Here is a 17,515-nt window from a genome sequence, read left to right as displayed (position 1 = left end):
TTAGAAGGTAGTACTTGATAATTACCATATTTTGAAAGTCAAAACTGATTTAGCAAACGACGCCTTATCAACTGTAAAATGTTACCTTACAGATTGCAACCCACGTTGTCAGAATGGTGGAGTCTGTGTGGATGATGTCTGCTCATGCCCAGAAGAGTTCACAGGCCTTGTATGTGAGACACCCAATAATTACGAGCTGCGCATTTTGACCAGTGATATACCACCTACTATCGGAGGACCTGTGCTGTATCTGTGCACCACTAATAATACCAATGTACAAGAGTCACCAAGATGGTATGACTCAAGGGGACGACTGATTCCACTGGAAGGAGATGGTAAGTAGTATTGGACAACCTTGTGAGGGCACGGTGGTGCAACGGTACAGGCTCTGACTCATGCACCAAGATGGTATGACTCAAGGGGACGACTGATTCCACTGGAAGGAGATGGTAAGTAGTATTAGACAACCTTGTGAGGGTACGGTGGTGCAACGGTACAGGCTCTGACTCATGCACCAAGATGGTATGACTCAAGGGGACGACTGATTCCACTGGAAGGAGATGGTAAGTAGTATTGGACAACCTTGTGAGGGCACGGTGGTGCAACGGTACAGGCTCTGACTCATGCACCAAGATGGTATGACTCAAGGGGACGACTGATTCCACTGGAAGGAGATGGTAAGTAGTATTGGACAACCTTGTGAGGGCACGGTGGTGCAATGGTACAGGCTCTGACTCATGCACCAAGATGGTATGACTCAAGGGGACGACTGATTCCACTGGAAGGAGATGGTAAGTAGTATTGGACAACCTTGTGAGGGCACGGTGGTGCAATGGTACAGGCTCTGACTCATGCACCAAGATGGTATGACTCAAGGGGACGACTGATTCCACTGGAAGGAGATGGTAAGTAGTATTGGACAACCTTGTGAGGGCACGGTGGTGCAATGGTACAGGCTCTGACTCATGCACCAAGATGGTATGACTCAAGGGGACGACTGATTCCACTGGAAGGTGATGGTAAGTAGTATTGGACAACCTTGTGAGGGCACGGTGGTGCAATGGTACAGGCTCTGACTCATGCACCAAGATGGTATGACTCAAGGGGACGACTGATTCCACTGGAAGGAGATGGTAAGTAGTATTGGACAACCTTGTGAGGGCACGGTGGTGCAATGGTACAGGCTCTGACTCATGCACCAAGATGGTATGACTCAAGGGGACGACTGATTCCACTGGAAGGAGATGGTAAGTAGTATTGGACAACCTTGTGAGGGCACGGTGGTGCAATGGTACAGGCTCTGACTCATGCACCAAGATGGTATGACTCAAGGGGACGACTGATTCCACTGGAAGGTGATGGTAAGTAGTATTGGACAACCTTGTGAGGGCACAGTGGTGCAATGGTACAGGCTCTGACTCCCTACGGTGGGGACTTTATATTGTGTACAATTCCCGATAGCAAGTACCGGCCACACAAATTCAATGGACTGCGAGGTAAAAAAACTGTGTGCAGTGCACCGTGTCATGTTGTGTCCCGATTTCCTAGCATGCTGTGTGGATAAACTTACTGGGGCCCATCACGATCTTCTGCTATGTGTGTCAGGGCTATTTATTGTCCAACTTAGTGGAGAGTCGTGTTCTGTTTTAAAAAAATGTCAGTATGATAACAGTCCATGTCTACAGGGTGTATCAAAATGATTGGTACCGGGACATGTGACATTTTCAAAAATATATCAAAAATATAAGATTGCTAATTAATATTGTTTTTGTACTATAAATAGAAAGGGGCATATGTTAACTTATTGATCTAATAATCTGACGATGAAAGGTTGATGCATCTGGGAGCTATTGTCAATTAAATGAAGATCGAGCGTAATCATGATTTTACTTATACACAACAAGATGAATATGTTCACTGCTTGAAATGTTTATTGCATACATGCTCTTAATTCAAGTTAATAAGGTATTACGGCTTTGACATTACTATCAACCAATAAATATTGATTAGAACACATTGTGAATGAAGAAATATGCAAGGAAAAAATAAAACATTTCCAAGATCTTCAACATAAATATCATTCTCGACAGGTATTTGTAATAAAATAGAGCGCAACAGCTTGAAAATGGTGCGCTACGGATCCAGCGTTACGATGAAAAGTGTAAAACACCTACTTTCCTTTAGAATCATGTAACTTCAGAACCGAATGTGCTATCTTTAAGATCTAAAATTCGTAGAGAAGATAAAAGTACTATCATTTCAAATATGTAAACAATTAACCCCAAACTGGTACAAAACATAGTAAAAATAAATCTGCAAAAATGAAAAGTCGTCGGTACCAATCATTTTGATACACCCTGTATGCTTACGAAACTAAGTTGGACGTGGACAACTAGGTGCAATGGTTTAGGCTCTGACTCCTGATTGGAAGGTTATGGTTTGTACCCCAGCAGTGCTATCGTGTTATGCACTTGGGAAATCGTAGACAAGTCCCTCAATCTCCATCATCTCTCGCCACCCAGTAACAAATGGGTACCAGCATATATTGTGCTGGTTACACAGACGCATTGTGCGGCAACCCCCCCCAACAAGTAGGTGAATCTGTCTGCCCAAATGCCAAGGGAAAAATATGGGCACTTCTTTCTGCAAGCAATGATCCATTCGAAAACAGAGTCCCCCAATCATATGTCAGAAGGTACAGAAGAAGTTTGTGTGGATGCCACATATTCTGTCCCCAGGCAACTAGAGCAAAAACAAGTAAGCCTAATAATGTTTGTGTTTCTTGGTTGTTATTTTTTCAGTTATAAGTGACGTATTTGTAGAAATCATCTCACCTACGGCAAGTCAGTTGGTGATATCATCACTCAGAGATGAGTATCTTGGCACCTACAATTGCACATCAGGACCCCAGACAGCAGCTATCGTTATCACAACAAATCGTAAGTCACATCCTGTAATGTCTTAAAACCAACACTACTTACAGGTTCACAAAAGTTTGATTCATTAAATAAGCTAAGTTGTGTCATATTTCAGCATTCATCATGTTAATTCATTCTATATTTACCTTTTTATGTTAGATGTCTTTAAAATTGGAATGTTTTTGCTGTGTGTAACTCTGGTCCTCCATATATTGCCATTTCTTGATGATACTAGAAGTTATACCTGGATGGACACTAGTTAGAATATATAGTAGTTCCTTGGATGAAAAGCCCAAAAAAATAGTATGTCTCAAAGTTTGTGAAGATTTTAAATCCAATGCGGAATTCTTTTCCCCCCTTTGTTTCACTTGAATCAAACTCAGTCAAAATAAGCTTGGTATGTTCAGAATTTTCAAAACTTACATTTTTTGACAACTAATGAAATATTTCCACTGTAATCTTTTTCTTTCAAGGTCCTTTTTAAATGTTAACCCTCGCGTATCGCACGCGACGTCAAGCGTGCATAGGACCTTATGCAAAATATTGCGCACTGGACGATTAGCAGTACGCTTAAAATTTGTAACAGGATTTCTTCAAAACATTTTAATTTAAAGTGTTAATCACACAATTCAACCAACAAATTTTACTGACAATTTTGGATATTTTTGTAAGAAAAATAAAAAATTGGAGGGAAAAAAATTAAATTTGTCAATTTCTCCCAGACAAATGCGCACCACAAAACAAACACGTGGCAGCTTTGAGACATTTTGTATAATAATCATTTGTCATCATATTTGTCTTGATAACCCTCCATCATTTTAGTTCACATGAGTATCATTGTCTGTATCATGATGTATGCATCACTCAATGTAATAAGAGAATTACAACCACTCTTTGTTCCTGCCTGGAGGTACAGAGGGGCAAGTTAGAAAATAGGGGCAGAAATTCAACCAAATTAAAATATGCATGTGTATTGCAATAATGATATTTTTGGTTTGTCCATGGTTCTTTTGACAACTGACCCCTGATATGAATGAATCACTGAATCACCATGATTGTGTTTACCTGTGTGCTATATGGTCTGGATACTCAAATGGACTATTCTGTACACCCCCTATGGAAGATATGGCCTTAATCGCCCACACATGGGGGTGTAGATTTCAAATGGAGCCACCCATTCAGGTAACCCCATTTAAAATCTACACTCCCTGTATGGAAAATTAAGATCATATCTTCCATAGGGGTGTATGGACTTTAACTGGAATAGCCAAATGTGTGCAATATTAGCAGTCCACCAGTCATTATGGCTGTATAGACCTTTCACTTTATATGTCTTGTCACTATTAACCCACATTGTTTATTGCCTTGTCATGGGTTGTGCATGTCCACAAGAGATGGTCAAGTAGATTTTATCACAAAGTCCAAAAAACAACCTTCATTTGAGATGTAATTATGACTATCGAGTTCCTTATTAACCCATATTGTATTATAATTATTTGTTCCACTATTGTGTTTACTGTTATAATCCATATCATTCATTTCCTTGAATTGTCCATCCTGTATAGCTGGTAGTCCATGCAGTGGACCATGTCTGAATGGTGGTGTGTGTGACATAGAAAACTGTATATGCCAACCACCATTTACAGGACAATTCTGTCAAATCAGAGGTAGGCTTAGCCGAGATGCAAAATGTAAACTTGGTGAAAATGTACCACCAGAGTCCAAAACTTAACAAAATGCCAATTTGGGAGTGTATAATTTGGCTTTGATATTAAAATCATGTCTAATAAATAATAGATTTGTTATGGGTTGAAGTGGTTAAAGGACAGGATAATGTGGCATTGTTTTCATTTATTTAGACATTAATAACAGCACGCTATCTGTTTTGAGATCGTTTGTTTTGGGCTGAGGTAATTTTTGATGATTTCAGGCAATGACTGTAAACCAGATGGTGCAAAGTTATTATTCATTACTGCCATTTTACAAATTTGTTTTATGAAAATAAAAAGTTTTTTATGTAATTTTATGTAATAAAAGACTATTGAAAATATATTTTCAATAACTGTTTTAATGTACAAGTATGCGTACTTGGGGTGAATACACACGCTTGTTTGAATGTTAAGAAATGATACCCAAACACATGTTATTTATATACGAGATTGGAATAATTACACACTTTGTGGCAAATGGTGAGACATTAATTACCTGCATTTGCATCCACTCATTTACAAATAATAAAATATGATTGGATCACACACATCGCATTTATTCATGAGGTAATGAATACATTAATAACATCCATTCCATACAAACATTGCCACTTATTGTCCTCTTATCATTTATATACAGTAATAAAATATTTCATTAAAACTTCATTATATAGATTCACTGACTGGTTTTTTTCATCTGATGGAATAATACATCATCATAATGAAAACCTTATTATTATTAGCATGATTAATATTGAAGCTTATGAATAGTGAGTCCTGGTAAGTAGGATCAGTGTGCAAAAATTACTAGTAGATAAATTAAGTAGTCTGAAGAGTAACAAATGTATGTGTATGTATGAGTATTGATTGAAGGCAAAAGGTTTGAAAAATATATACTGCATATAGTAGATTCCATCTGGAACTTATAGTACATTGCCACAACTAGTTTTCTTACCAAATGATATCTACAGAATAGCAGCACTATTCATTTCATATGCGGTATCCATTTAATTGTAAAGGACTGAATCCATTGAAGAATAATATCTATAATAATAAAAGTATTGCAAAAAAAATTTCTGGCATGTCAGTTGCATGAATAGCTCCCTTTTGAGACAGGTGAATTGGTTATAACACTGCCCCAGCTAAAGTTGGCACTTTTTAATGTTTCAAATGATTGCTTTTCAGAACAAAGTTGCCGTCTGCCTTGTCAAAATGGTGGCACATGTGTCAGTGGTATCTGCCTATGTCCAAATGGGTTTGAAGGAGTCACATGTCAGATAAGAAGTAAGTATCTACATGCACACCCTACACACATATGTGCACACACCATACACACCTTACACACCAATACGGGTGTCCAAACGTGGACAAAGTTTAGGACTATACAAACACGGACATCTGAAACCGCATTCTATCGACAAACCAAGGACGTTTTTCACCATTTTTGTGTGTATGTGTATGAGATGCAATTTAACCTAGCGACTGCAGATGGTATAATTTAATGTATACTGCGCCAAAAAAATATCCTTACAGTTCGAAAAATAATCACAATTTTAAAACTGAACCATATTGGGGTAAATTTGTTTTCTTAATAGATGCACTCTCTAATCCGGTACATTATGACACCCCATTGAATCCAATGTGACTTCAAGAAGCAAAGTTACAAGCATTTGATTAGACGAAGGTCCAGTTTTAAAAGTGACAAGCTGGCCTATCCAAAACTCCACGGACTAGACATCTGGTTTTAGAGTGGTGAATGGCTAATTTGTGCATGCCTTTAATTTAAAACAAAAGGAACAAATGAAAACTGAAACAAAAGAGCTGACAAATAAACTGAAAGTTATGAAAAGTACAGAGAAGTAAGAACTGAAATCAAAACTGCTTTAAATAAAGTTTCATTGAAGAAACTGTGTTGTCTCTTTCATCTTGAAACAAATTCATCAGGATTGCGTATCCATCTTGTGTGTTTATTCAAATAAACACACAAGATGGATACGCGAGGCATTATGGATCAGAAAGAGGGGGCAGGAGACGCTAAATCGCGATGAAGGTGTATATTCTCTAAATCACATATATGATCCACTACTAAGAACTGTGCACCCTAGGGATGAGAAGTCTCAAGGGAAAACCAGTGGATCATCGCATTACTGAAGAAGTCTTCCGACCAGGAAGACGAAACTGTCTAAGTGAGTAGAATTTCATTGGATTTGACTACATAATCAAAAACTTTTGTGTTGTCTCTTTGTTGCGCTTGTTGGAATCTGTTTGCGCCTTGTATAGGCCAGTTTGTCACTTTTGAAACTGGACCTTTGTCTATTCAATTGCCTGTAACTTTACTTCTTGAGGTCACTTTGGATTCAATGTGGTGTCATAATGTGCAGGATTAGATAGTGCATCCATTACAAAAACAAATTTACCCCAATATGGTTCAGTTTGCAAATTATGATTATATTTCCAAGTGTAAGGATACTTATTTGGCGCAGTATATATACAATAGAGGGTGTATCTTGCAAATGCATTATACCTGCAATTGTGGTCACTTGCAGACCTCCGAAACTAAGGACAGTCCCCCTTTGCAGAGTGGTCCACGGTTTAAATGTGAAATGTCATGTGTGTGTCCTTGTTTGTCGATAAACACATATGCATCTCACACACATAGAGTTATGGTTTGGTGTTACTTAAATCATGTTTTCTAATTTTATTTCTAAATATCTACCATTTTGTATTTGATTTCAGTGCGTTCATGCCCAGAGGAATGTCAAAATGGTGGTGTTTGTGAGAATGGATTTTGTGTCTGTCCTCCAGGATATGGTGGCAGCTTCTGTGAACTCAGACGTAAGAAAAAAATCGATCTTCTTTGAAGTGTAGAGATGAATAAATGTATTTGCCAGAATTCAGGTGAAGTGGGAGAAAGAGAGAGTGAGAAAGAGAGAGATAAAGAGAGTGAGCATGAATGTGAGAGAGCGGAGGGAGAGGGAGAGTGAAAATTATGGGCATTGAGAACAAAAAACAGACAATCAGTTGGCTATTTTTGCTATTTGGGATCACAGCAATTCTTTGCTTTTAACTTGGCAACCTCATCTGGGGTTGTTTCCTACTCGGTTGGCAAGGAAAGAGTTTGTCATCAGTTTCCACCAATTGACAATCATGTTACAATTGAGGGACATTTGTTAGTTCAGCCTGATCAGAGGTCAATATCCATGTAATTGGATACCATTGATTACTGCGATATAGTTGGCCGTGAATTCTGTATGAATAAACTTATTCATCTCACTGTTTTGATTTCTTCCCAGATGTCTCACAAATATAATTTCATTTTTAAGCTGTAGTTTTATTTGATAACTATATCATCATTTTAGAAACTTTGCTTCAAAAATGTCAGTGTAATGTAGTGATAGAATTTCAAATCTTAGCTTCAAGAAACTCCAATTTGCTGAATGCAGTTTCACTCCATCTAACACGGTGACACTCAATTTATCCTTGCGGAAAAAGTTGTCATGTCATTGCTGCACAAGCTGTCTTCAATAGTTACGGGCGAACCAATAGTGCGACTCATTGGTAGTGCACGGTTCAATCTCATTCAATGTTATTGCTCGTTCAGTGTCATGTTTAGTATGGGAGCATCATTCTCTGTCATGACAGCTTTTGGTGAGGAGTAGTGAAATTTCTCACCCATCCCCTACACCCATTAAATTGTTGTCAAAGACCAATTAAAGTGAAATAAATAAAGCACTGATTCTTTCCAAATACTGACATGAGGGGCAATTTGTTGTCAACACAATTTATTTCTATCTGGGAATAATTGATGTTCTGTGGATATATATTCGGCTTTTGTGTGTTCATTGGATTTTCATGCGAGTTTTACACAAATATGTGACACGATCTGGTCCATGGGGGCCAAAGGCGGCAAATTTGAAACTGAGATAAAGGCAAAAATATGGAGTAAAAAAACAATTAAATACATAAGAAAATAGACATCAAAAAATTTCATAACTTCAAAACCAAGTATGCTAGACCTTTGGTGTTTTCAGTAAATGATAGCTTATAGTATGTGTAATGCAATAATTATAGTAACTCAATTTTCAAAAGTGCCTCCTTTGGCCCCCATGGACCAGATCGTGTCACATATATAAATAGATTCAGGTAGTTTTACAAACTGTAGTGTTACACATTAATTGACACTTTTAGTTAGTTTGCTATGAATACACTGCTGCTAATCCATTCCATTTGTATCTATGCACATCTACTCCCATCTATATCTTCATACACAGCTGTGGAATGCTTGCCTCCATGCTTAAATAATGGAATCTGCATCGGCGGAACTTGTGTTTGTCCAGATGATTTCACTGGAGAGGACTGTGGAACAACAGGTAATGTTTGGGACAGCGTTGTATTGGGAGGGAGGTGTGTAAGCTACCAGATTTTTCAGTCAAAATAAATCTACTTTTTGCCCCAAATAGCTGATTTTACATACGTACAGCAATTACCGTCAAACTCAAAACACTTCGGGAAAAAAAAACAGGGTTTTTGTCGCCTAAGCAAACTACAATCAGGGTTGTAAAACTCGCAATTTGGTATCCCAATTGGGCGATTTTTGAAGATTTTCCCTACAACTTTCAACAATATCCTGTCCCATAGAAACCAACAGTTAAGAAAAAATTTGGGTGACTTTTCAACATTGGCTCCCGCAACTTTTGGTAGTTTCCTGTCCCATAGAAACCAATGGTTAAGAGACAAAAATTGGGTGACTTTTTGATTATTTGACCAGCGATTTGGGCTGAAATTTGTTGGCAACCCTGACTAGAAGTGTTGAATTCAACTGGCCAAAGTTACTCGTAGGTGGAAAGCACTCCAAAGATAATGGTGATTGACATGTCACTATCCTTTTTTTGCCAACAGTTAGTAAAGCATTTGTTGATCAGCAGATCATTATCAGCCCTGGTCCAGGGCAGATCTTGTCCATTGGTGAAGATGCACACTTTATATGTCAGGTCACAGGAGGTGGTCAGTTGGAGGCTACTAGACCACACTGGGTTGGACCTAATGGCACTGAGATTGGACAAAGTAGAGGAGGTGAGTCCATCTGGATACACATTTATTGCCATATTTGCTGTTTTCTTATCCAAACTAAATTTGCCCTGTTTCGGGCTGTGTGTGGATGTTGCATTTAGTCATTTAGAAATGGAATGGGCATTATGCAGAAGCAAAAGCAATAGCTACAATGAAAGAACGTGAGATTTGCATTTCTTGTGTTTTGACGTCTTGGTGTAGAGAATATTTCAAAACATGGGAAATAAATGATAATTTGTGTCATTTCTAATTATCAAAAGCTGAGAGAATATATGTTACATAGTGTGCTTTCTGACATAAGTCTCCTTCCTCATAAAACTAATTTATGTGTTATTTGTGTCATCAAGAAGTAAAACAAATGTCATCTTGTACATCACTAGAAAGTTGATTTTGTCATATTTGTTTTCTTCCATTGGCAGGGTTCTCCCATGTTTATGCTGAAGAGATCACACCATTCTATGTGAAGCTATACATCAATGATTTCCAACCTGAGTATGAGGGTCTCTATACATGTGAAGCAGGACCATTGACTAAGACAGTCACACTACTATCAATAAGTAAGTAATGCTTTCATGATACACCCCCAATGGAGGACATGACCTTAAATCTTTCACACAGGGAGTGTGGATATCAAATGGGAGTACCTGATGGGGTGGTTCAAGGTATAAAGGGTCGAGGTTAAGGGTAAGGGTTAAGGGTTTGGAGTACATGTTAGGGCAAGTTTCAGATCAATGACCTTATTATAATAATCTATATAATAAAGCAACATTTAACATTGGGTTTGATGTCCAAAGGCAAAAGTGCTTTACATTATAAAAATACAAAGCAGATACAAATGATTAGCAAGCATACAAGAATGATATTCAGGCTTAAAAAGTACAGTACTGAATAGATCAAACATTCATAGGGCATTTTTAAATGATGTCCCTCACACACCTAGGTGGTACTCTTATCCAGCACACTAGCTTGTGTCATTGATCTGACACACACATGCCTTGCTTAGCAATTTACATTGTATCAAACCACAAAATAACAATATAAAATAGTAAATTTGAGCAAATTGACTGAATCCAGAAACTATGCTATTACATTAACTTTAAGTATAATGCATGTTTTTTTATTTTTGTTTTGTTTTAGCTTCTTCCTGTGCAGAACCATGCCTGAATGGAGGAGTATGTGAACATGGTGACTGTGTGTGTCCTGAAGGCTACCAAGGAGAATTCTGTGAAATAGATAGTATGTACAGAAAATACCTCTTTGCCTTGGGTGTGTGGAGGGAGGGAGGGTGTGTTTTGGGGTGTTTTAATAAAGACACACAAATGAGAAATCTCTGTGTGATTGCAGATGCTCAGGATCTTCAAATGTCCGCAGTTGCTAGATGAAGTTTCTAGATCCAAAATGGCATAAGAACACATTATATCCATTGACCGAATACGGCAGTGTAGGGTCACCCCCACACTGGGGTAGGCTCTTACTTTTAATTGGCAGCTAACTAAAACAAAAGCAACTCTTTTTGACTTGGTGAAATAAAGGTTGACAGACGGGCCATCATATTGAAGATTGTGAACGATTCAAAGATTTAATTTCTCTTAGTTTAAAAAAAGTCACACCATTTTATAAAGTGTTGTTTTGATGGTGGTCTAGGCTGAGTAGAAAGTTATGAATGGGTTATTCCATTTCAAATCCATCCACCCCCTATGGATGAACTTAATCTCCCACACAATGAGTGAATTTCAAGCAGGATTACCTGAATGGGTTATTCCATTTAAAATCCATCCACCCCCTATGGATGACCTTAATCTCCCATACAATGAGTGAATTTCAAGCAGGGTTACCTGAATGGGTGATTCCATTTGAAATTCCCACTCCTTGTGTGGGAGATCAACGTGTTCCATAGGGGGTGTATGGATTTCAACTGGAATAGCTCAACTGGAGTGCAGTGCACGACGACCGATCTGGGAATCTTGTTCGCACTGCCCTCTATACAAGTAATTGAATAATTTTTCACTATGAACCATCAACAACTGTACCGTTAGTTATTGATTATTCCCCAATTCTGGCCCATCTATTGTTAACCCGGCCATCCGTTATTTGTTTAACAATGAACTTGATTAAAAATCGATACAGCATCTCCTCGCTATATCTATAGCGCATAGGCGTACACGCATCGTGGCATTTTAATATCAAGACATTAGCGTGATCATTTCTTGCATGATTTATATGTTATATTAATTTTTTTCACTTAAAAAAGTATCAAATCACGGAATATAATTTTTGCTTCTTTTACTATATAAAACATACACATTCCTTCCTTAAGAATCACGCAAACAACGAACAAGCAGACATGTTTTTAATGTTTTAATGTCAAAATTCAGTGCATAATACGGCCCACAAATATCGTTGAAATTCACTACTTTCATTTCATTTCCGACCAAATGTGTTTCTAGTTTTAATGAGCACGACAGTCAATGTTTATGGTATTGAAATAAAAAGTTTGGATTATTATTGGTATAAATCTAAATTTCTTGTTTGAAAACAGTCAAAATATCCATTTTTGTGTGTAAAAAATATGCCATATATAAAACATCGTATCTCGCTTATTTTTAGGTCGATTTAACTCGGGTTTTTTGCAATTAATTTATATGACTGTAAAATAAAATTTAGAAACACAAACTGGCCTGGTAGTCTCATACCTAGACAGAACAACCTGTATTTTGTATCAATCCCAAGCGGGATGACGTCACCACGAGGAACTAAAATGGACGCGACTACTCGGCAACATAGCGTTGTATGATGGGTAATTTCTGGTTCGGTGAACATGAACAAGACTGCACAGTGTCATCTGCGATCGGCCCTCATGAGTGACAATCTGACATTCAGTACAATTAAATTTAGCAACAATAACTTTGTTGATGGTGTTTTTGATTCATGAAGTATTCTCTTTGTTTTCAGGTGATAGCATTGGTAGATGTTTACCATCTTGTGCAAATGGAGCCACATGTCATCTTGGTGTGTGCCTCTGTCCCATTGGATTCACTGGACCAGCTTGCAATGAAGGTAAGTGATTAAAAAAACATGCATAAAGATTGATCCCATGACCTTAGGCCAAAAAAAAAAAGTTGTTTGTTTGTCCTCCACCGCCCGCTCCTCAGATTAAGGCCTGACCAATATTTTTTTTTTCAATTTTTTTTTAATTTTTATAAAAATAAATAAAATTCAATTTGTTTTCAGATTTGGAGTATCTCTGGACCTAGCTAGAGCTAAATGCTAAGATCTTTCATGGTTGAAAATAAAAAAAGCCCCCCAAAAAATTTTGTGTCTTCAAAGTTATTACTTGTGTTCATGTCATAGTCTATTATTTTTAGTGACTTCAAAATACATTGCATTTGAAATCATTAAAAGACTATGACATGAACACAAATTATAACTTTAACTGCATATTAAAGAAACAAAATGTTGGGTTTTTTTAAGTCACCATGAATGATTGTAGCATTTAGCTCTAGCTAGGTCCAGGAATACGCCAAATCCAAAAAAAAAATTTAAAAAAAAAAAAATCCGCCCGCCCGCACGTCCTCTTTCAAAGCTGTGGAGGACAAACAAACATTTTTTTTTGTGGCCTTATTGCTAGGCAGATGCTCTATTTCAATGTGAAATTTGTATTATCTTGGTGTGTGGCTCTTCCTATTGGTTTCACTGGTAGTGAAGGTGAGTGAAAAAAGTGCTGGCAAATTGTACATAGAAATTGATCTTAGGACCTTCTTATTGGTAGGTAGCTTTTTCCCCATGTTAAACCTGTGTCATCTATGCAAGTGGTTTCACTGGACCATCTTGTAAGGATAGAATAGAATGTTGGCAAAGCATGTAGAGATTGATCTCAGGACTTTCCAACTGTGTACACCAACTAGCATGGGCAAAGATAAAGCAAAAGAACAATATATTCAAATCATAGTTCATCAAGGTGGATCTCTTTGGGTCAACCCAGGGAAAAAAGAATACCTTATTTACAGGGCGTTACATGTATAGAATGAATGTGTTAGCAGTGTCTGTTTTTGCAGACATCAAATTTGCTGTTGCTGTAGCTTTTTTGATTAAATAATGTGATCAGCATGTTCATAATGGTCCTATACCAAGCCCTGCTAGTGGCCTTGGGTGTCAGAAAAATGTTTAGCCTTGGCTCTTTTATATAGTTGCCTTGTATGCCCTTGAAATTGGTTTTAATTTGAATTCGACGCTTTTCATTTCAAATGTTGAATTCTGTTTCGTAACGATAAAAGTTGCTTATTTAAATTTGACCTTTGACCTTGTTTCCATAGAAACCCGATGCAATCCACCATGTGAGAACAATGCCATATGCCAACAGGGTATCTGTATGTGTCCTGTAGGATTTACTGGACCCTCCTGTACAGAAGGTAAGTTTCATATCAAATTATCAGTGGCTCAGTATTGAATGGGAGAGGTGTGATGGAACATCACCGTAAACCCTTTACGGTGTCTGTGATCATTTCCTGTTGATCAGTGTTATTTTTGATGCATTATATGTGCGGATGGAGGGGATATCTGCATGTAGATTTTGTCAAATGTCACTAAGAAATGATTGTGTACTATTAAAAAGTGTGACTTGCTATAAAGGTAAAATAAACAGACTCTATCATTGTGTATAGAATCCAGAGGGCACCACTCTGAAAGCTATATTAAATTCTAAATCTTTTAGCTTCTTTAATGCTAGGGCACTGATTTCCAAGGAGGTGTATGCATACATACAAAAGTGTTTTTGCTTGATGAAGTTGCAGGAAGGGTTTTCTTCAATGAGTACCAATATTGATACAGAATAAGTCACAAGTGTAGTAGGCAAGGCTTTTTTGGACTCTAGATCAAGTTGTAGGTTTTGAATTCAAATACCCAGACTGCCTTTAATTTCAAATGCAATTCTTTGTCAATATTTTCTCAGTGAATCACATTACTATAGTCTATATATCTACCTCGAGTCACCGGCACAAGCTTTTAAGTTCACCGTGTTCTGCATTAGCTTAGCGTTTCTTGGTGCTTGTACATATAGTTTTACGCGTGCAATCAATGTGCCGCATATGTACATGCAAGAAAGCATGCTAAGCCAACACAGCACACGCTGAACTTCAAAGCTAGTGTCGGTGACTCAAGGTAGATATATAGACTATATATTTGTTTTTCAAACAAGACCAATGTGTCTGTGCCCTCTTGATGGGGTCACTTGCTGTAATGGGCTATTACACTTGAAATCCATACACCCTCTATGGAAGACATGACCTTAATCTCCCACACAGGGAGTGTGAATTTCAATTGGGTTTACTTGTATGGTTGAAATCTACACTCTCTGTGATTAATGCCATGTCTTCCATATGGGTATATGGATTTCAGCTGGAATAGCCCAATGTTTGTAAGAATTTTCAACAGTTAGTTAGATGACATTGATGTGAATACCATTTATTCCAGATATCAATGAGTGTGCTGTGAACCCATCCATTTGTAATTATGGTTGTATCAACACTGTTGGCAGCTATAGATGTGCATGTCCACCTGGCTATGAAATGGGACCTGATGATGTGTGCATTGGTAAGTTAGCAATTCCTTGGATTTTGATTATGGTTAAGACAAGTACATACAGAAAATATAATTTTGTGTGTAACAAAAGAGTGACAAATATTGATTCTGTGACAAACATTAATTCTGTTGTCACCCGCTCAATTTGGATAAAAAGCTTACACTCTTTTTTTACATGTAATTGTCATCCAGTGCATAGATGAATTTCCATGCTAGTAATCCATCAATTTACTTTCTCAGTTGTCTTTTTGAGGCTGGTTTATAATCAGTCGTGGGAAAGCATCAATATTTCTTGAAAGTCGGGTCCCTTCTGACCCCATGTCACATGTCCAACACTATATTCCTGGATGATATACAGAGGTGTAAGTAATACCATGCAGCCTATTCCCCAGACAAGCCCCCTTGCACTTCCGGAAATTTGGCGAGGTGCTCGCCTTTGGCTCGCATGTTTTTCAGGGAATGGATCGTTACCTCACTTACACCTCTGGATATAGTAAGACTAGGCTTTTTTGCTTGTGGCCTTTCATAAGTTGTAACTGAAGGTATTCTTATAAAGTAGTTTTCTAATAAGTATTATGTTATCACAATTACATTAAAGCTTGTTGATCTTGTATGATTTCACACACAAATGTATGGCTATGTTTTTCTACTTAGATATCAATGAGTGTGCACTGGAGCACTCCTGTCAGCATCGCTGTATTAACTCTATTGGGTCGTACCTGTGTGCGTGTCATGAAGGCTACCTTCTAGACAATGATGGGCAGACATGTATAGGTCCTACTGGATGCCTGTTTAATAGTGTCTTATACCCCACTGGTACTGCTTGGACTGTTGATGGCTGCACTGAATGCAGATGTGACAAGGGTGTGACCAAGTGTGAAGAATGCCCACCTACAGGTAAGGCTCCCAAAGTGTTGTAGTATGCAGGGGTAGTAATCAGATGTGACAAGGGTGTGACCAAGTGTGAAGAATGCCCACCTACAGGTAAGGCTCCCAAAGTGTTGTAGTATGCAGGGGTAGTAATCAGATGTGACAAGGGTGTGACCAAGTGTGAAGAATGCCCACCTACAGGTAAGATAAAGTGAAGTAGAATGTGGGAGTACTATTCCCTTAACCCTAACTCTACTAGACCATACAAAACACAACACACCATGAAGTGACTGCAAGACCATGCATTCCACATGTTCTGATTGCACAAACCTCCCAAACTACATATACACACGAAAATGTTGACCAGGCTTCCTATACCCGTTCTGCTGGTTGGCATCCACAGGGTCGGTTGGTCAAATCCCGGGCTTCCACTTAGGTTAAAAGCAGAGAGGGAGTTGGGATTAAAGAAGGAATTGGGTTTTTAGTGTTAGGATTACAGGTAAGAGTCAGGTTGGGTTAGGTGTAGGATTAGTATAGTGTTGGGATTAAGAGATTAGGCTTATGGTTAGAATTGTGGTTGGGGTTTCAACATAGGCATAGTTAAAGTGATCGAATCTCAGCCTGAAATCTAATCCCAGGACCTCCAGTTTTCTAGATCTGTGCATGGTCACAAATAAGTAGACTGATGTGACATACTTTATAAGCCATCATAACTCTCTCATTCTCATTTGCATGTATGGTTTTTCATAGGAACAATAATCTTTATACGCCGTAGTGGTATAGAGTATGAGCTAAGCACATATTAACCACCTTTTGTTATTTGTAATGTTTTAGAAACAGCAAGTTGTGTACACCGAGGTATCGAGTATGAGCATGGTAGCAACTGGACATCATTGTATGATCCTTGCAAACACTGCACCTGTGATAACAGCCATGTCAACTGCTTCCAGGAGGTCTGTGATGAGCGATGCAACAATGCTGTACCTAAAGCTGGTGAATGCTGCCATGCATGTACAGGTAAATAACAGGTTATCACCTTTGACCTTTGATAACAAACTTGCTTGTGATATAACAACAATTGGCTATTCCAGTTGAAATCCATACACCTGCTATGGAAGACATGACCTTAATCACCCACACAGGGGGTGTAAATTTCAAATAGAGTCTCTCATTCAGATAACTCCATTTGAAATTCACACTCCCGGTGTCAAAGATTAAGGTTGTGTCTTCCATAGGGATGAATGGAATTCAACTGGAAGAGCCTAGTGTTAATGCTTATCAAGAGATTTTTGAGGAACAGTATTCTTGCTTGAGGTTAGTGGAATAGGTCAGATGCTGTTGTGAGACTTTGAAAAGTCATGTTGAAGTAGT

General features: G+C 38.1%; 1 protein-coding gene across 1 annotated transcript in view; it reads left to right on the top strand.

Annotated features, from left to right (window-relative positions):
* The window catches only part of LOC140169391 (uncharacterized), a 319,476-nt gene that overhangs the window by 274,587 nt on the left and 27,374 nt on the right, over positions 1-17,515 (top strand). Inside the window, 14 exon segments of the mRNA XM_072192648.1 lie at positions 93-335; positions 2,802-2,939; positions 4,484-4,585; positions 5,813-5,911; positions 7,364-7,462; positions 8,899-8,997; positions 9,527-9,700; positions 10,117-10,254; positions 10,835-10,933; positions 12,650-12,754; positions 14,011-14,106; positions 15,167-15,286; positions 15,929-16,171; positions 16,979-17,161. Coding sequence (XP_072048749.1) covers positions 93-335; positions 2,802-2,939; positions 4,484-4,585; positions 5,813-5,911; positions 7,364-7,462; positions 8,899-8,997; positions 9,527-9,700; positions 10,117-10,254; positions 10,835-10,933; positions 12,650-12,754; positions 14,011-14,106; positions 15,167-15,286; positions 15,929-16,171; positions 16,979-17,161 — 1,938 coding nt within the window.

The sequence above is a fragment of the Amphiura filiformis genome, chromosome 14, assembly GCF_039555335.1.
Source record: "Amphiura filiformis chromosome 14, Afil_fr2py, whole genome shotgun sequence".
Classification (NCBI taxonomy): domain Eukaryota; kingdom Metazoa; phylum Echinodermata; class Ophiuroidea; order Amphilepidida; family Amphiuridae; genus Amphiura; species Amphiura filiformis.
Note: the sequence above shows the minus strand (reverse complement) of the source record. Positions and strands in the feature narration are given on the sequence as shown.